Source organism: Platichthys flesus, chromosome 2 (assembly GCF_949316205.1).
Source record: "Platichthys flesus chromosome 2, fPlaFle2.1, whole genome shotgun sequence".
NCBI classification, from domain to species: domain Eukaryota; kingdom Metazoa; phylum Chordata; class Actinopteri; order Pleuronectiformes; family Pleuronectidae; genus Platichthys; species Platichthys flesus.
Window position 1 is genome coordinate 39,136 of NC_084946.1, and position 21,248 is coordinate 60,383.

Below are 21,248 nucleotides of genomic sequence, written 5' to 3' on the forward strand. Positions count from 1 at the left end.
TTTCCACGTGACCTGCAGCAGCCTATGCAACAGTCCCGATGCGCGGCCATGAGAAAATGAACGAATCACTCTTTGAGAGGACTTGTTACTCCCGAGTCCTTGTAACGATTCGTTAAAAACAAACGAATCGTTCACGAACGACACAACACTAATGGACATCTTATTTCCAGTTCCTATTTCCAGTCTGGAGCAGCAAGCAGAGAAGCCTTACACACTCAGAAGGAGAGGGGAAGGCTGAGACAGGCTATAACGTTTTGTACAGTACTATTTGGTAAAATCAGTCACACTTCAAAATTAAACTACAATTCGTTATAAAACTATGAATCTATAGTATTACAGATATATTGTTAAAAAAAATTCTTGAAACCGTTAAGAATAATTTAAAACGAGTTTGTAGCTGAAACGCAACAAGTCCTACCTGAGGTTTACCATGTCACAGGAATGCTTTAGTGGCCTTTCTGTGATTGGTAACAACAAGGCAAATGCTGGGCAGAATGATTCATGACTTTGCATCAAGAAAGGTCTGGATTTAACATTGTATTCTATTTGTGTTTTTGTGTGATACACACAAAGGATTTTAGCAATTTACTTTTATTTGTGTGTTATTTGATAGCAATATATTGTAATTTATAGTAATTTATTCTCTTAATCTTTGGTGTATATGATTATTATGACTGTATGAAGTTTTGATAGTAAATAATTTTATATTTCTATAATTTCATATTGGTGTAATTGTAACAAATGTCTTAGTGGGTTACGCCAGGGCCAGGCATAGGAAGTAACTTGCCAATAATGTATGTAATAAGTTATTACATTATTGGCAGGTTGTTACTAGAGATGAGCCGGATACTCGGCTGAAACAAGTATCCGGTACGGATAAAGCACTTTTAGTATTATACGAGTAATACGAGTCAATATCTGTGCTTTTTTTTTTTAAACAGTTTTTTTTTTTTACTTCACGCATTGAGTGTCTGACTACTCTCTAGCGTCTGGCTACTCTCTCTCTCTCTCTCTCTCTCTCTCTCTCTCTCTCTCTCTCTCTCTGCCGGCCGTTGTGTTTTTTTTTTTTTTTTTTAAACCGTCAGTTGGCTCTAACCAGTTTTATTTTACTGTGTCTGACACATTCTAGGTAGTAGTGGTATAAAAAATATTACAAATTAAGCTACACACACACACACACTCCCCCTCTCTCTCTCTGTCTCTCTCTGAATCACTCATACACACACTCACACACACACTCCCGGGTTAAATCACACACACTTCCGGGGTAGGCCCCGCCCACTCCGAGTACGGATACGGATACAGATAATTCATATGGTTAACAGATACAGATACAGATACAGATAATGCTGTACTCGCTCATCCCTAGTTGTTACATTAGTGGCCGGATTAAACAAATCCTAAAAGCCGATAATGTAATGATATATTATATCACAGTTTTGATTTCTTTGGGCTATAAAGTATCACACTTCCATGACACTTAACCTTACTATTTACTCTTTCAATTGCCAGCTTAAAGACCTGACCACACAATATCTCTCTCTCTCTCTCTCTCTCTCTCTCTCTCTCTCTCTCTCTCTCTCTCTCTCTCTCTCTCTCTCTCTCTCTCTCTCTCTCTCTCTCTCTCTCTCTCTCTCTCCCTCTCTCTCTCGATAAAGAGTGGGTTATTGTCCTATTTTTTTAAAGAACTAAACTCTCTAATACTGTTCAGTACATTTCACACAACAGAAAAGTAATTCCCTTTGTCCAGTTCTAAACTCTCAGCAAGTGTCTCTCTTATGTACAGGTTGGGATGAAATGGTGTTGAAAGTTCACGGAATAAGAATGACACTCACTTGAATGTCCCCAGCATTTAGATCTAGATTGAGACATATCTCAATAATTCTTGCTATTATTTCTAAGGGTAGACATTGAGCTCTAGGCTCATTGCCAGCATCTAAAACCATCTAAGCAAAAGGCTTCGCCAAAAGCCCAGGTCCAGGCTGAGACAGAGGGCCAGGTTCAGGGTCAACTGGAGAGCAAGGTTCAGGGACAACCGTAGGTTCAGGGACAACCGTAGGTCCAAGTTCAGGGTCAACTGGAGGGCCAGGTTCAGAGTCATGCGTAGGGCCAGAATTGGGGTCAATTCTAGTCTGTGTATTAAATGTTTTTTTGAGAGACTGAGTGGCCTGTAAATGAGGATGAATTGATCCATCTAAACTTACATATTGTTCCTGTGTCCCTGAGTTTAAACACCAGGTTCAGGTCCTCAGTCCTGTTATTCGTAATCATAAAGAGATGCCTTCTGTGGAACACCTCATGTTTTAGCAGAGGCGGATTGCATCCTGAGGACACTTTCTTAAGTTTAGACTATCTTTTTTTGTCTGGACAGATTCTCTGATCAACGTTTCGTCTCTAATGCACGGGGGAACTTTAAACAGAGTCACTTTAACCGCTGGTGTGGCGAGAGGCCGAACGGATACAAACGTATCGCTCACTGTTATCCCGCTAACCACCACCTTGTTTGCCATCTCTACGCCGTCTAGAAAATGGCAACCGCGTTGTTCATTCTAGCAGCGGACTTCACGCTGCTGTGCCCCACCACCCTCCCCATGGCTAGGTTACACTCCTCCAACGAGAACAGGATAGCCGGCGCGATCTTAATGCTGTGCTTCCGGGTTTACCTGGTGAGGTCCATGGCGTTTAGCACACCGACTTGCACACTCACCACCGAACACCTCCTCCGTGTACACTGCAACACCACAAACCCTATAACCAACAATACACTATATATATTATCAACAAATAAAACAAAAACGCACAAACCGCTCATCAACCGCAACCAGCTCTCAGCTCACATAAGAGGTTAGAGAGAGAGAGATAGATAATATATTTTGTTTGATTTTTCAAACCTCTTTTATTTGCTCAGTAAAGCTCCAAAAAACAAATACTAAAGCATATCAAAGACTCAAAAATATAATCAATTCAAAGTATAACCAAAAACTTGCTGATCTTTCTTCACAGAACATAAAACTTGTTTGAGGCACCACATCTTACCACACCCTAGAAAACAATGAAAATCTGTCTCCCTCTGTGTACAGAAGGGACAGGTAGCAGCAATGTCAGAATTAATAACAGAAACAAATGCGTTTACAGCAACAGCTCCGTGTAGAGCCCTCCACTGTAAGTCCCCAATATTAGAAATAACATCAACCATGTCCTGCCCTCAATTGGCACCAATACCCTACCAAGAACAGAAATCTCAGAAACGGCCGAGAGTCCTACCCATTATTTAGACAGCTTATCTCTAATCACCCGTGATCAGTTTACCAAAATAATCTCAGGTTGTAAACCAACAACCTGTATCTTGTATCCAATTCAGAAGAAATTCTGCCCCTAATTGATAGTTCGTTACTTAGCATAATTAATCTGTCATTATCGTCGGGATATGTACAATATCCCTTTAAAATAGCGGTAATCAATCAATCAATCAATCAATCAAATTTTATTTGTATAGCCCATATTCACAAATTACAATTCATCTCATAGGGCTTTAACAGGGTGTGACATCCTCTGTCCTTAACCCTCAGCAAGAGTAAGGAAAAACTACAAAAAAAACCTTTTAACAGGGTAAAAATATGTAGAAACCTCAGAGAGAGCCACATGTGAGGGATCCCTCTCCCAGGACGGACAGAAGTGCAATAGATGCCACGTGCAGGACAACATCATCAATAATTAAAGTCTCTAGCAGCATTGATGAGGGTAGACATCCCGAAGGACAACCCCAACATGACATGCCAAGCAGTCCCGCTGCAAGCACAGGCCATGCTCAGCAACCATCTAGACCACGATCCACCATCCAGACCAGACGCCACTCCAGTCCTCAGTCACCGTCCATCGCCGCCCACCAGGAGGACCCATCACAAGCCACCACCGCGGTCCTGGTCCACCGCCCGTGCCCAATGCCAACGCGACACAGGGTCCGCCACCAGCACCACGATCAGCCCACATGACTCAGAATCCGCCACACTGGATCCAACACCGCGACCCCCGGTGCGCGATCCACAAACCGTAATCCATGGTGCGGCCACAGAGGCCCTGGATCTGCGGGTGATAAAGCAAAGGGATTCCGGGGAAGGGGATAGGGATGGAGAAGAGGAAGGAGAAGCTGGAAAGAGAAGCTCCATGTGTCAATCAAACCCCTTTTATAAAAAAAAAACACACCCTAGACCCTGAGGTTTTAGCTAACTACAGACCAATATCTAATCTCCCCTTCCTGTCTACAATTTTAGAAAAAGTTGTAGCCAATCAGCTTTGTGAGTTTCTCCAGGAAAACAATATACAGTTAGGTCCATAAATATTTGGACATTGATACAATTTTCATAATTTTGGCTCTGTACACCACCACAATGGATTTTGAATGAACAATCAAGATGTACTTTAAGTGCAGACTTTCGGCTTTAATTTGAGGGTATTTACATCCAAATCAGGTGAACGGTCTAGGAATTACAACACATTTTATATGTGGCACCCCCCTTTTTAAGGGACCAAAAGTAATTGGACAATTGGCTGCCCAGCTGTTCCATGGTCAGGTGTGTGTTATTCCCTCGTAATTTCATTGACAATGAGCAGATAAAAGGTCCAGATTTCATTTCAAGTGAGGTATTTCTGTTTGGAATCTGTTGCTGTCAACTCTTAATATGAAGTCCAAAGAGCTGTCACTATCAATGAAGCAAGCCATCATTAGTCTGAAAAATTGAAACAAACGTAACAGAGAGATAGCAAAAATATTAGGTTTGGCCAAATCAACTGTTTGGTACATTCTTAAAAAGAAAGAACGCACTGGTGAGCTCAGCAACACCAAAAGACCCGGGAGACCACGGAAAACAACTGTGGTGGATGACAGAAGAATTATTTTCCTGGTGAAGAAAAAACCCTTCACAACAGTTGGCCAGATCAAGAACACTCCAGGAGGTAGGGGTATCTGTGTCAACAATCAAGAGAAGACCTCACCAGAGTAAATACAGAGGGTTCACCACAACATGTAAACCATTGGTGAGCCTCAAAAACAGGAAGACCAGATTAGAGTTTGCCAATATACATCTAAAAGAGCCTGTACAGTTCTGGAACAACATTCTATGGACAGAAGAGACAAAGATCAACTTGTACCAGAATGATGGGAAGAGAAGAGTATGTAGAAGGGAAGGAACTGCTCAGGATCCAAAGCATACCACCTCATCAGTGAAGCATGGTGGAGGTAGTGTTATGGCGTGGGCATGTATGGCTGCCAATGGAACTGGTTCCCTTGTATTTATTGATGATGTGACTGCCGACAAAAGCAGTAGGATGAATTCTGAAGTGTTTCGGGAAATTTTATCTGCTCATATTCAGCCAATTGAGCATTCATTTCACTTGCTGAAGACAAAACTGAAGGGAAATCGCCCCAAGAACAAGCAGGAACTGAAGAAAGTTGAAGTAGAGGCCTGGCAGAGTATCACCAGGGACGAAACCCAGCATCTGGTGATGTCTATGGGTTCCAGACTTCAGGCTGTCATTGACTGCAAAGGATTTGCAACCAAGTATTAAAAGTGACAATTACATTTATGATTATATTAGTTTGTCCAATTAATTTTGGTCCCTTAAAAAGGGGGGCCACATATAAAATGTGTTGTTATTCCTACACTGTTCACCTGATTTGGATGTTAATACCATAAAATTAAAGCTGAAAGTCTGCACTTAACGCATATCTTGATTGTTTCATTTCAAATCCATTGTGGTGGTGTACAGAGCCAAAATAATGAAAATTGTGTCAATGTCCACATATTTATGGACCTAACTGTATATGAAGACTTTCAGTCTGGGTTTAGAGCTAATCACATCACAGAGACAGCCTTGGCAAAAGTCACTAATGACCTTCTAATAGCTTCAGATCAGGGATTTGAGTCTATTCTCGTTCTGTTAGATCTCAGAGCAGCATTCAACACAATTGACCATCACATTTTATTACAGAGACTAGAACTGTCAATTAGCATTAAAGGAATCTCCCTAAACTGGTTTAATTTTTTGTGATCGCTTCCAATTTGTGCAAATTAATGATGAGTCATCTGTGCTGTAATGTAATGTAAACTGCTGCTTCATTTGGACTTTTATCTGCCTATGTAATACCTATATTCATATTATTTAATTTAATTTAAAGGGGACATATTATGCCCATTTCTCCACAGTTGATATGGTTCCTTGAGGTCTTAATGAAATGTCTGTAAAAAATGTTGGTAAAATTACCACACGGATAATTTAAAACAGCACATTTTTACCCTATCTAAAACAGACCTCCTCAGATTGACCTGTTTTGAGGGCCCCGCCCCCCTCTCAACCCGCCCACATTCTACCCCACCCCTCTCACCCCTCCCCCCTCTCATGGAGGTGTAGGACATAACGTTTTTACCTCCATTAATTAGCCTGTGTGTTTGACTGTGTTCTCACTATAGAATGCATTCAACATCTATAAGGCATTTTATGGGCCTTTATGTCTAAGAGGAATAGAGCAGTAAGTTTTTTTTAATGCTTGAGATATCAGTCATTTCTGCAATACCAATATGACTGAGGAATAAAATACATAAATTACTCTTCCCTCTGTATTACTTTGCTTACAGCTCATTTTACACGTGTCAATTGTTGACATGTTACATATCAAGCACTAAAAGCACACAACTGTTTGTATAAATTTTTATTGTCAGAAAGATTGCTAGAAAGAATGCCACAGAGTTTTTTAAACACTTATTAAATGTACTGACTGGGACAGATGTAATTAAATACAAAAAATACCAAGTATAATAAAAACATTGATTACAAAAATCAGTTTGTGCCATCAGTAGCCATACTGTAAACAGAGGAACAATTTATATTTGTGTGTCACCTTTTATTCTCTAAATATAATGTGAACTTTGCTCAGCCGTTACAGGTATTTGGCGTACAGAAGCTTTGTTAGCTGTTGTTGAGGCCCTCTGGGCCGGAGAATCAGGGTGGTCCTGCCCTGCTGCTCAGTTCTCCAGATACGCAGAGTGTTCCCTGATGCTCACATAGCTGGCTATAACTTCCTGCTTGTCCACGTAATCTGTAATACAAATTGGGAAAAGAAGTTGGACATTTTGCACTTTTTTGTATTTATTATTTTCTTTTTATAATTATTTTGTAATTATTCTATTTATCGTGAAGACGATAAATAAATGGTCTTTAAATGGTGAAGACCACTTAAAGACAGCAGTTAATTGATATGTTATTTATGTTTCACATACTGTTAGTACATTGTTTGGCTTTTAAATAAAGCCTGTGAGACTCACGGAAGGTTGCATCTGCTTTCACCGGCTTTGCTGTGCACTCGCCCTTCTTATATATTACATCTGTCCCCCGCCGACACACAGGACACACCTCAAGCAGCTCCAGGAGGTAGTTTTCATAGACAATATATGTGGGTGTCTTATGAACGACAAAGATTTCACCAAAAGGCTGCAACAGCTAAAAAAGTGTAGGATGGTAATCCATCTGATTATTGAAATGTTTAGATTAAATATTGAGTCACTCACGTCACATCTGCTTACTCAGTCAAGACTGTGATCGAGTCATCAGGATCATAGGTAGCATCCTGTGGCTCTCCGAAGTCCATACTTTAACAACTTGGGTTGTCCTCTCCCTCCTCCAAGCGAGGTCTCATACAGCTGAGGTCCCAACACAGACATCAGTGCAGCACAGTTTTCTGTGTGCCTATGATAAAACAGACATTCAGTATCCATGGAGTAACAACAAATGAGATGCTGTTACAACTTTAACATGGAGACACAATCAATGACATAACGAAGTAACTGAGGGTAAACAAACCTGTACTTTTGTAGTGAGGTCGCAGTGTTTTCATAGAAAGCTGCGTGCCATGTGTGCGCATCTGTGGTGGGTCACTGCGGTCAAGCCAGCCGACACTCGCGTGTCTTCGGTCAAATCAGCCGACACAGAAATTCTACTGCACCTATATACTGATATTTATGGTAAACGCATCCAAACCGCCCAGAACGGGAACGGGGATATTTCAAAGTACAATAAAAACAGTTTGTTCAATAATTCCAGAGTGAGACTGATATGGCTGTGTTCAGGACCTCTCTGACTACCCACACAATTAATATTAAAGAGATTTTTAAAGTAAAGTCCAACATTTCTACTGTGGAATAGATCATTTCTGGATATTTCAAAGTACTATAAAAATACTTTTCCCAATAATTCCAGAGTGAGACTGATATGGCTGTGTTCAGGACCTCTCTGACTACCCACACACTCAATATCAGACATTTTTACTGTATAGATTAAGAGATTTTTCAAAGTAAAGTGCAACATTTCTACTGTGGAATACATCATTTCTGGATATTTCAAAGTACAATAAAAACTGTTTGCTCAATCATTCCAATGTGAGACTGATATGGCTGTGTTCAGGACCTCTCAGGCTACCCACACAATTACTATTAGACATTTTTACTGTATAGATTAAGAGATTTTTCAAAGTAAAGTGCAACATTTCTACTGTGGAATACATCATTTATGGATATTTCAAAGTACAATAAAAACTGTTTGCTCAATAATTCCAAAGTGAGACTGATATGGCTGTGTTCAGGACCTCTCTGACTACCCACACAATTAATATTAGACATTTTTACTGTATAGATTAAGAGATTTTTCAAAGTAAAGTCCAACATTTCTACTGTGGAATACATAATTTCTGGATATTTCAAAGTACTATAAAAATACTTTTCCCAATAATTCCAGAGTGAGACTGATATGGCTGTGTTCAGGACCTCTCTGACTACCCACACAAATTAATATTAGACATTTTTACTGTATAGATTAAGAGATTTTTCAAAGTAAAGTCCAACATTTCTACTGTGGAATACATCATTTCTGGATATCTCAGAGTACTATAAAAATACTTTGCCCAATAATTCCAGAGTGAGACTGATATGGCTGTGTTCAGGACCTCTCTGACTACCCACACACTCAATATCAGACATTTTTACTGTATAGATTAAGAAATTTTTCAAAGTAAAGTGCAACATTTCTACTGTGGAATACATCATTTCTGGATATCTCAAAGTACTATAAAAATACTTTGCCCAATAATTCCACAGTGAGACTGATATGCTTGTATTCCCACTCCTATGACTAGTCCCTTTTCTTGGAATCTCTAACTGTCCTACCCTCTCTTTCAGCTGCACCCATATGTAAAAATCAATCTTGCCTTAGCGATGTCTTGATTTCAATTTCTTGATCGCAGCGTGAAAGACTCTCTTTGTATTTGTTAATTATGTTGAGCATTTTGTTTATTATCTTATCCTTTTATAGGGATAATGCTTAGGTTAGATTGGGGTACCCTTTTACACTACAAATAACATTTTTTTTCCTATGAATTATGCTCTGTTCAATTAGTAGTGTTGTATTTTTATAATATTTTTTGAATTGGCACCAACTGTGGCTCCTTTGCTCCATTTGAGCTTGATTATTTATCACCATTTCACTATTGCAAAACTTGTAAGTACAGGTAATATATAACAAAATAAATACATAACGCCAACAATGGAGGAAAAAAATAGTTTTATGAATAAAACACCGGAGTAGTTGTCAAAAGCTTTGTTCTTTATAACAAGGTAAAACATTTTTTTATGTCATTTTGTATAAAATGGGAACCTAAAACCTTTATGTAAAAACACAAAACATCACTCAACTGTGTTATTAAAACGAAAAATAAAATTATAAAAACCTAAACGGCCATGATGCTGAATTGTTTAAGGGGCGTAAAGTCCTGATCAACCCCTTCCTTTTAATTTCGTAATTCAGGTGCTATTGTTGGGCCACACCCATCTTCAAACGCGGCCTTCAGTTTGATAAAAAATAAACACCTGTAAAGTTTTGTGACTGCATCGTTCACGGTTGCTATCGGGATGAGAACATCTGTACACAGAGATAGCAATATAAACACCTGGGGACTTGCACACAGACTCACAAAGTGAAAACAATACCAGTGTTGCTTTTGCAGCTGGTAATACTATGAAAGGCAAAATATGTGTTTTAGGCGACTCTTTCATACACAGACGAAGAAAACAGTGAACATAAAAAAAAAAGAAGACATAGCACATACTGATTGTGGAATTATTTTTGACACAGACAGCAATTCCAGTCAGCGGTTTGCACATTTTGAATCTGGGCTGTGTCCATCTGGAGGCACTGGGCATGAAACCACCGGCTACATCTGTCACACTGAATCTGTAAAAAATTCAAATTTCCCACCTTTAATACAGACAGAGGTTCATTGCTTAGTAATCGTTTCAAATGTTTCACCAAACTAGCAGCCTTTATTCATGTGTACGAGCTTTACCATGCTTTAACCAAATGCTACATTGCTGTTGTTAACAGAAAATTATAAATGGAAAATACAAGGCTGACTTAGCCACCTTTTTATGAAGTCTATGAGAATGACTTCGGCCAGAGACCTTTGTATCATGTAATTCCCCATCTATCTTTACCCTCGTTTCCTGTCATCTCTAAAATGTACAAAATGCACAAACAAACAATGACAAGAGTAAAAAAAAAAGAAACATACCCAGTCAGTGAAGGAAGGCCCTGGACCTGGTGGTTTTGTCGCTGAGCACATGGCACAGTTGTTATCTATGTCAAACACTTAAATACAAATACACATTTTAGACATTGAGTAAAATATAAAATATCACAATATGACTAAAAACACTCCTCACCCACCTGAGGCTTTAAGTATTTGCAGAGCGTACGCTGATGTTCCATCTCTGTCTTTGTTGTACCAAATGCAATGTTTGGTATTTTCGGAAAGGCCTCCATGACTGCGTTTGCCATCTAAACAATGACACAATAAGTTATGTACTTTGGATAATGTTGAAAGTCTGCCAAATGTGGCGGTTGGAAATACTGTAAAACAGATTAAATCCTAAATGCAAAATTTATACAGTTCTTTTGGAAAATCTTAACATTTCAATAAATATTCATCTTACCATGATTACAAGTACCCCACAGCTATCTCCATGCTGCTGCAGTGGGTGTTGCAGAACACCCCCTTTGAATTTGATGTCCACCCAGTCAGTCTTGCTGTGGCAGGTCCTCCTCAGTTTGAAGTATTCACTGTGTGACAATAATTTATGAAAGTATTAATTTACTATATGTACAAACATACACATACAATGTATGTACAATATAAGAAAAAACTTCTCTCCCTCTCTCTCTCTCCCTCTCTCCCTCCCTCCCTCCCTCCTCCTGGTCAGCCTCGTTACAACATAACACCAAAGTGTATCTCCTTAAAGTTGCAACTCAAAGTTTTTTTGTCAATGCAACTGCTATCCAATTGATGGTTCCTAAAGATCCCTCCCAAGCCATGATGTTAGTGTTTTGGGTCCAATCATATATTCATGAGCTTAAATCTGTGAGGAGCCCACTGCAGCGCTCTCCAAGGTACTAATCTTGCAGCTGTTAGCAGCTTGGGAGGTATTTATAATCTTTGAACCAATAACTTCCTTGTCTAATAATTGACTTCACCTGTTTCCTAACATATGTATAAGCCCCATTACTGTTTTGTTTACTAAATCTTGTATATTACTTCATGGGAGTACCAGACAAATGCATCACTTACCTCTTTTCTCTTTTCACTTCTTTTTTTTTCTATATAATAGATTGAAGGTTGCCTCGTAACTTAGTTAGAAAGCCTTGTTGACTGTAGTGTTTTTTGTTTGTTTTTGCAATGACAATTAAACTCCTAACATGCTTCTTCAGCCTCCTGCCTCTTACTCAGTAACCGGGACATGATAAATTGAAGGTGACATGATACAGACCATTGTTATACTCATACCGTGAAAGACTTTTTCTAAACTTTTCAAGAAACCTCAAATGTCCGCAATGAATAATCAGCACTCAATGGTTTTTGCTCTCAAACTTTGCTTTCAGTAGGAATGTCTTCTGTTCACTCAGCATCAGTGATTACACATGAGTTTGAAAATGGATTTCACTGCTAAGACACCAATATAACACATTCTGATTTCTAATGTTAGACAAGATGACTTTAAAACAAAGCTTTTGCTGGCATTGCTAAACACGTGCCTGTTATTATTTTGAATGTACTGGTGAGCCAGCTGTTACGCTCTCATCAGAAAAGGATGTTGCTTCATACTGTAAGCCTGTTTCTGACCATTGCCTCCTTGATAACGTTCCTTTTACTACCTGTACCAGAATTGTGACATAAATTGACATAATTTATATAGATTGAATGGTTGAAATTGCGTAAGTACCATATTCTTTTTGCAGCATGGTCTGAGTCTGTCAGCTCTGTGGACCTGCGTGCTGGGTCAACCAAATACACGTTTTTTTCTGCTGCATTGATGTACTGGAAACACATTAAATATCATACAAAGATTATTCATGACATCCAGAAGAAAATGAAAGACAATCAAGATAAATATAAATATAATCATTACTAACCAGAAGCTTCCAGTGGGAATTGTGTATGTTCACAAAAGACACAATTGCTTTATAGTTGTCAAAGTTGATCTGTAACACATCCAAAAATGAACAACCTGATAAAAACATTTTATATTGAAGTGTTTGTAAATATCCTATAGTTACAACAGATGAATTGTATCTGCTTTATCATACTGTACACAAAGTCACACAAACATCCGCTAACATGTGACAGTTATTAAACTTCTGGATGTTTCCCCAAAACAAAAACAAGTCACCTTAGACAAAGTGTTCCTCCTGATCTGTTCTCTGTTCCCAAAGAGGATCACACCAGCCGTGTAATGATTTAGAATATAAATCATTCTCTCCAAATGGAGCTCATTAGAAAAGTGATGCAAAAGACACTCAATGACCTTAAGAGATTGTTGAGATACAGACAGATAGTCAATCAAACATCATAAATTGATTAATAATTATGACAATTAATGTGTGACTGTTTAAAAAAAAGACTTACATAATAATCAGGTCTACATAATACTTTGCAATCACATGCTTGACATTCAGAATCACAAATTCACACATTAGTACATTACTATGGAATTATGTTTTAACTGGGGATATATTTAAACACACATAATAGTCAGCAGCATGACATAGGTATTTGATGTATAGTGGAGAGATTTATTTGGGTAGTTTTTTATGGTAATTTGTTTTATTATATTAATAGGACTACTTACCTCGCCCGTAAGCCACTGGTGAGGTCTAAGTGTCCGTAGCTCACTGTGGTGGATTATGAAGCTGTTCCCTCTGATTTGAGAGGGGACCACAGACACAACCACTTCTGTGTCACTTCTTTTCCACAAATCCTTGAGCTGAGGGTCATAAAAATAATACAAGTTATTTGCTGGAGTAGATAAATAAATAATCTACAGATGATAAGTTAAACACATCCTGTATGAATACATGCACTTAATGAAATGTACAATTTACATCCCAGATACATTGATTGCATTGGATGTATTGATAACACTTGAACACTAAGTTCACCTGAGATGGAGCATCCACTGGACTTTGAACAATGCTTCCCTTTGTATCCTCCTCATGATGGCCTGTCATGTCTGATTGGATTTTGGTAGTGACCTTGTCTGTTGGTTTCTAGATATAGAAATTGTTACATATTATTGGAAGCTTTTCCTTATATGCTTTCATACCACCAACATGGTGAAATACGTTTCGGTAATTGCATGTCATGGCAATTCACTAAGTCACGGAAGTGTTTAAAGCACAAAATGCAACAATAAGCTTTTGATTTACAGCTGGGGTATTATTAAAAGGTACTCCGAAGCAGTACCTTTTAATAATACCCCAGTGAAAATATGGCATAATGACAAAATAAAATGTGCCTTGTAAGCAAGCAAGTCTTGTCCTGTTTTAAAATAAACAGAACATTTAAAAAAGTTGGCATTACTTTGTACTAAGAAAAGAATAAGGATGCACAAAAGTATTTGTACTGTGGTTATACAGTTTGTACATGAATGTTGATTGTCAAGAGGGAAGATGTAATGTCCTAGACAACCAATTATGAAACTGGTTGATAATGATATGATATACGATATGATGAAACGCAAGCAAGGCTGTTGTGAAGTGAGAATGTCTATCTCTCCTCCACCATTTAAGTCCCGGGGACAGCGCAGAGCCCCACTATAGTTTAAACGTATCTGTGTCCGTCAGGTAATTTTCAATTAAATCGTTGCGTACTTACCCTCGTCTTGCTGGCATTCTGGATTGAGGATCCGCTGACAAAGTTTCTCACCAGAAACGAAATTCGAAAATGAACAAGTTGCAAAGTTTGCAAAAGTTGTCGGACGAGTTGAAGGTCAGCACTGAAAACGTGTTCTACTATGTCGCATATATGATGACTAAGACAACGGCGGAAATGCGAGTTCGATATCAGGGTAAAGGTAAATAAAAAAATTACTTTTTTTATTTGTTAGATTTTTCCTTTTTTATTGAACGAGTCAACCCCGTAACTTATGTCTCAGTTGTCAAAGGAAGTGTCTTTTAATTAAATATCTAAGTGTATATGTATGGAATCTGCACTTTGCATTCGAACCTGGCTGTGACACCTCAGAAGTGAATTTAACCCCGCTCTCATCGGGAAGCAGACACAGATATCATCCTTGACTTTAGAAAACCGCTTTGGACCGTCGATTTAACTTCAAACTGTCCGTTAATTAAATTAGGAACCGACTGACTCACTGACTGCGGTTGGGCCGCAGATCAGCTCTCTGTCGGTTCTCTGTTGTTAACACTCGCTGTGTGTCCGCTATACGGCAGAGCTGCAGGGTTATCTCCAGCATTTCCTTCAATACTAGGATTATGTACTAAACACTTAGCCAATCAAATATCCAGAAATTATGTATTCCACAGTAGAAATGTTGCACTTTACTTTGAAAAATCTCTTAATCTATATAGTAAAAATGTCTAATATTAATTGTGTGGGTAGCCTGAGAGGTCCTGAACACAGCCATATCAGTCTCACTCTGGAATTATTGGGAAAAGTATTTTTATAGTACTTTGAAATATCCAGAAATGATGTATTCCACAGTAGAAATGTTGCACTTTACTTTGAAAAATCTCTTAATCTATATAGTAGAAATGTCTAATATTAATTGTGTGGGTAGCCTGAGAGGTCCTGAACACAGCCATATCAGTCTCACGCTGGAATTATTGGGAAAAGTATTTTTATAGTACTTTGAAATATCCAGAAATGATGTATTCCACAGTAGAAATGTTGCACTTTACTTTGAAAAATCTCTTAATCTATACAGTAAAAATGTCTAATATTAATTGTGTTAGAAGCCTGAGAGGTCCTGAACACAGCCATATCAGTCTCACGCTGGAATTATTGGGAAAAGAATTTTTATAGTACTTTGAAATATCCAGAAATGATCTATTACACAGTAGAAATGTTGCACTTTACTTTGAAAAATCTCTTAATCTATACAGTAAAAATGTCTAATATTAATTGTGTGGGTAGCCTGAGAGGTCCTGAACACAGCCATATCAGTCTCACTCTGGAATTATTGGGAAAAGTATTTTTATAGTACTTTGAAATATCCAGAAATGATGTATTCCACAGTAGAAATGTTGCACTTTACTTTGAAAAATCTCTTAATCTATATAGTAAAATGTCTAATATTAATTGTGTGGGTAGCCTGAGAGGTCCTGAACACAGCCATATCAGTCTCACGCTGGAATTATTGGGAAAAGTATTTTTATAGTACTTTGAAATATCCAGAAATGATGTATTCCACAGTAGAAATGTTGCACTTTACTTTGAAAAATCTCTTAATCTATACAGTAAAAATGTCTAATATTAATTGTGTGGGTAGTCAGAGAGGTCCTGAACACAGCCATATCAGTCTCACTCTGGAATTATTGAGCAAACAGTTTTTATTGTACTTTGAAATATCCAGAAATGATGTATTCCACAGTAGAAATGTTGGACTTTACTTTGAAAAATCTCTTAATCTATACAGTAAAAATGTCTAATATTAATTGTGTGGGTAGTCAGAGAGGTCCTCAACACAGCCATGTCAGTCTCACGCTGGAATTATTGGGAAAAGTATTTTTATAGTACTTTGAAATATCCAGAAATGATGTATTCCACAGTAGAAATGTTGCACTTTACTTTGAAAAATCTCTTAATCTATATAGTAAAAATGTCTAATATTAATTGTGTGGGTAGCCTGAGAGGTCCTGAACACAGCCATATCAGTCTCACTCTGGAATTATTGGGAAAAGTATTTTTATAGTACTTTGAAATATCCAGAAATGATCTATTCCACAGTAGAAATGTTGGACTTTACTTTGAAAAATCTCTTAATCAATATTGTAAAAATTTCTAATATTAATTGTGTGGGTAGCCTGAGAGGTCTTGAACACAGCCATATCAGTCTCACGCTGGAATTATTGGGAAAAGTATTTTTATAGTACTTTGAAATATCCAGAAATGATCTATTACACAGTAGAAATGTTGCACTTTACTTTGAAAAATCTCTTAATCTATATAGTAAAAATGTCTAATATTAATTGTGTGGGTAGCCTGAGAGGTCCTGAACACAGCCATATCAGTCTCACTCTGGAATTATTGAGCAAACAGTTTTTATTGTACTTTGAAATATCCAGAAATGATGTATTCCACAGTAGAAATGTTGGACTTTACTTTGAAAAATCTCTTAATCTATACAGTAAAAATGTCTAATATTAATTGTGTGGGTAGTCAGAGAGGTCCTCAACACAGCCATGTCAGTCTCACGCTGGAATTATTGGGAAAAGTATTTTTATAGTACTTTGAAATATCCAGAAATGATGTATTCCACAGTAGAAATGTTGCACTTTACTTTGAAAAATCTCTTAATCTATATAGTAAAAATGTCTAATATTAATTGTGTGGGTAGCCTGAGAGGTCCTGAACACAGCCATATCAGTCTTACTCTGGAATTATTGAGCAAACAGTTTTTATTGTACTTTGAAATATCCAGAAATGATGTATTCCACAGTAGAAATGTTGGACTTTACTTTGAAAAATCTCTTAATCTATACAGTAAAAATGTCTAATATTAATTGTGTGGGTAGCCTGAGAGGTCCTGAACACAGCCATATCAGTCTCACTCTGGAATTATTGGGAAAAGTATTTTTATAGTACTTTGAAATATCCAGAAATGATGTATTCCACAGTAGAAATGTTGCACTTTACTTTGAAAAATCTCTTAATCTATATAGTAAAAATGTCTAATATTAATTGTGTGGGTAGCCTGAGAGGTCCTGAACACAGCCATATCAGCCTCACGCTTGAATTATTGGGAAAAGTATTTTTATAGTACTTTGAAATATCCAGAAATGATGTATTCCACAGTAGAAATGTTGCACTTTACTTTGAAAAATCTCTTAATCTATATAGTAAAAATGTCTAATATTAATTGTGTGGGTAGCCTGAGAGGTCCTGAACACAGCCATATCAGTCTCACGCTGGAATTATTGGGAAAAGTATTTTTATAGTACTTTGAAATATCCAGAAATGATCTATTACACAGTAGAAATGTTGCACTTTACTTTGAAAAATCTCTTAATCTATATAGTAAAAATGTCTAATATTAATTGTGTGGGTAGCCTGAGAGGTCCTGAACACAGCCATATCAGTCTCACTCTGGAATTATTGGGAAAAGTATTTTTATAGTACTTTGAAATATCCAGAAATGATCTATTCCACAGTAGAAATGTTGCACTTTACTTTGAAAAATCTCTTAATCAATATTGTAAAAATTTCTAATATTAATTGTGTGGGTAGCCTGAGAGGTCTTGAACACAGCCATATCAGTCTCACGCTGGAATTATTGGGAAAAGTATTTTTATAGTACTTTGAAATATCCAGAAATGATCTATTACACAGTAGAAATGTTGCACTTTACTTTGAAAAATCTCTTAATCTATATAGTAAAAATGTCTAATATTAATTGTGTGGGTAGCCTGAGAGGTCCTGAACACAGCCATATCAGTCTCACTCTGGAATTATTTGGAAAAGTATTTTTATAGTACTTTGAAATATCCAGAAATGATGTATTCCACAGTAGAAATGTTGCACTTTACTTTGAAAAATCTCTTAATCAATATTGTAAAAATGTCTAATATTAATTGTGTGGGTAGCCTGAGAGGTCCTGAACACAGCCATATCAGTCTCACGCTGGAATTATTGGGAAAAGTATTTTTATAGTACTTTGAAATATCCAGAAATGATCTATTACACAGTAGAAATGTTGCACTTTACTTTGAAAAATCTCTTAATCTATATAGTAAAAATGTCTAATATTAATTGTGTGGGTAGCCTGAGAGGTCCTGAACACAGCCATATCAGTCTCACTCTGGAATTATTGGGAAAAGTATTTTTATAGTTCTTTGAAATATCCAGAAATGATCTATTCCACAGTAGAAATGTTGCACTTTACTTTGAAAAATCTCTTAATCTATATTGTAAAAATATTCTAATATTAATTGTGTGGGTAGTCAGAGAGGTCCTGAACACAGCCATATCAGTCTCACTCTGGAATTATTGAGCAAACAGTTTTTATTGTACTTTGAAATATCCAGAAATGATGTATTCCACAGTAGAAATGTTGGACTTTACTTTGAAAAATCTCTTAATCTATACAGTAAAAATGTCTAATATTAATTGTGTGGGTAGCCTGAGAGGTCCTGAACACAGCCATATCAGTCTCACTCTGGAATTATTGGGAAAAGTATTTTTATAGTACTTTGAAATATCCAGAAATGATGTATTCCACAGTAGAAATGTTGCACTTTACTTTGAAAAATCTCTTAATCTATATAGTAAAAATGTCTAATATTAATTGTGTGGGTAGCCTGAGAGGTCCTGAACACAGCCATATCAGCCTCACGCTTGAATTATTGGGAAAAGTATTTTTATAGTACTTTGAAATATCCAGAAATGATGTATTCCACAGTAGAAATGTTGCACTTTACTTTGAAAAATCTCTTAATCTATATAGTAAAAATGTCTAATATTAATTGTGTGGGTAGCCTGAGAGGTCCTGAACACAGCCATATCAGTCTCACGCTGGAATTATTGGGAAAAGTATTTTTATAGTACTTTGAAATATCCAGAAATGATCTATTACACAGTAGAAATGTTGCACTTTACTTTGAAAAATCTCTTAATCTATATAGTAAAAATGTCTAATATTAATTGTGTGGGTAGCCTGAGAGGTCCTGAACACAGCCATATCAGTCTCACTCTGGAATTATTGGGAAAAGTATTTTTATAGTACTTTGAAATATCCAGAAATGATCTATTCCACAGTAGAAATGTTGCACTTTACTTTGAAAAATCTCTTAATCAATATTGTAAAAATTTCTAATATTAATTGTGTGGGTAGCCTGAGAGGTCTTGAACACAGCCATATCAGTCTCACGCTGGAATTATTGGGAAAAGTATTTTTATAGTACTTTGAAATATCCAGAAATGATCTATTACACAGTAGAAATGTTGCACTTTACTTTGAAAAATCTCTTAATCTATATAGTAAAAATGTCTAATATTAATTGTGTGGGTAGCCTGAGAGGTCCTGAACACAGCCATATCAGTCTCACTCTGGAATTATTGAGCAAACAGTTTTTATTGTACTTTGAAATATCCAGAAATGATGTATTCCACAGTAGAAATGTTGGACTTTACTTTGAAAAATCTCTTAATCTATACAGTAAAAATGTCTAATATTAATTGTGTGGGTAGTCAGAGAGGTCCTCAACACAGCCATGTCAGTCTCACGCTGGAATTATTGGGAAAAGTATTTTTATAGTACTTTGAAATATCCAGAAATGATGTATTCCACAGTAGAAATGTTGCACTTTACTTTGAAAAATCTCTTAATCTATATAGTAAAAATGTCTAATATTAATTGTGTGGGTAGCCTGAGAGGTCCTGAACACAGCCATATCAGTCTTACTCTGGAATTATTGAGCAAACAGTTTTTATTGTACTTTGAAATATCCAGAAATGATGTATTCCACAGTAGAAATGTTGGACTTTACTTTGAAAAATCTCTTAATCTATACAGTAAAAATGTCTAATATTAATTGTGTGGGTAGCCTGAGAGGTCCTGAACACAGCCATATCAGTCTCACTCTGGAATTATTGGGAAAAGTATTTTTATAGTACTTTGAAATATCCAGAAATGATGTATTCCACAGTAGAAATGTTGCACTTTACTTTGAAAAATCTCTTAATCTATATAGTAAAAATGTCTAATATTAATTGTGTGGGTAGCCTGAGAGGTCCTGAACACAGCCATATCAGCCTCACGCTTGAATTATTGGGAAAAGTATTTTTATAGTACTTTGAAATATCCAGAAATGATGTATTCCACAGTAGAAATGTTGCACTTTACTTTGAAAAATCTCTTAATCTATATAGTAAAAATGTCTAATATTAATTGTGTGGGTAGCCTGAGAGGTCCTGAACACAGCCATATCAGTCTTACTCTGGAATTATTGAGCAAACAGTTTTTATTGTACTTTGAAATATCCAGAAATGATGTATTCCACAGTAGAAATGTTGGACTTTACTTTGAAAAATCTCTTAATCTATACAGTAAAAATGTCTAATATTAATTGTGTGGGTAGCCTGAGAGGTCCTGAACACAGCCATATCAGTCTCACTCTGGAATTATTGGGAAAAGTATTTTTATAGTACTTTGAAATATCCAGAAATGATGTATTCCACAGTAGAAATGTTGCACTTTACTTTGAAAAATCTCTTAATCTATATAGTAAAAATGTCTAATATTAATTGTGTGGGTAGCCTGAGAGGTCCTGAACACAGCCATATCAGCCTCACGCTTGAATTATTGGGAAAAGTATTTTTATAGTACTTTGAAATATCCAGAAATGATGTATTCCACAGTAGAAATGTTGCACTTTACTTTGAAAAATCTCTTAATCTATATAGTAAAAATGTCTAATATTAATTGTGTGGGTAGCCTGAGAGGTCCTGAACACAGCCATATCAGTCTCACGCTGGAATTATTGGGAAAAGTATTTTTATAGTACTTTGAAATATCCAGAAATGATCTATTACACAGTAGAAATGTTGCACTTTACTTTGAAAAATCTCTTAATCTATATAGTAAAAATGTCTAATATTAATTGTGTGGGTAGCCTGAGAGGTCCTGAACACAGCCATA

General features: G+C 36.8%; 1 protein-coding gene and 1 long non-coding RNA gene across 2 annotated transcripts; both read right to left on the bottom strand.

Moving 5' to 3' along the window:
* Window positions 1–6,720: 6,720 nt before the first annotated feature.
* Window positions 6,721–8,100, bottom strand: LOC133974038 (uncharacterized). The gene is made up of 4 exons (XR_009924637.1): window positions 7,855–8,100; window positions 7,578–7,740; window positions 7,320–7,494; window positions 6,721–7,093 (listed from the first exon to the last, which is right to left on the bottom strand). It is a non-coding gene; the product is annotated as an uncharacterized LOC133974038 (long non-coding RNA).
* Window positions 8,101–9,148: 1,048 nt separating this feature from the next.
* On the bottom strand, window positions 9,149–14,858 carry LOC133973671 (uncharacterized). The gene is made up of 9 exons (XM_062411684.1): window positions 13,534–14,858; window positions 13,224–13,358; window positions 12,765–12,899; window positions 12,508–12,576; window positions 12,318–12,412; window positions 11,034–11,160; window positions 10,768–10,878; window positions 10,613–10,689; window positions 9,149–10,275 (listed from the first exon to the last, which is right to left on the bottom strand). The coding sequence occupies exons 1-8, from the start codon at window positions 13,600–13,602 to the stop codon at window positions 10,678–10,680; spliced, it is 753 nt and encodes a 250-aa protein (XP_062267668.1). The 5' UTR covers window positions 13,603–14,858; the 3' UTR covers window positions 9,149–10,275; window positions 10,613–10,677.
* Window positions 14,859–21,248: the final 6,390 nt, after the last annotated feature.

Bases quoted from the DNA above. Each gene is read 5' to 3' on its own strand.
- LOC133973671 (XM_062411684.1), bottom strand. From the start codon at position 13,602: ATGACAGGCCATCATGAGGAGGATACAAAGGGAAGCATTGTTCAAAGT. The intron at 12,577-12,764 runs GTGACTTGTTTT...GATGTGTTACAG, and splicing joins GGAGGAACACTTTGTCTAAG to ATCAACTTTGACAACTATAA. The intron at 11,161-12,317 runs GTACTTACGCAA...ATTGTCACACAG, and splicing joins CATGCTGCAAAAAGAATATG to TGAATACTTCAAACTGAGGA.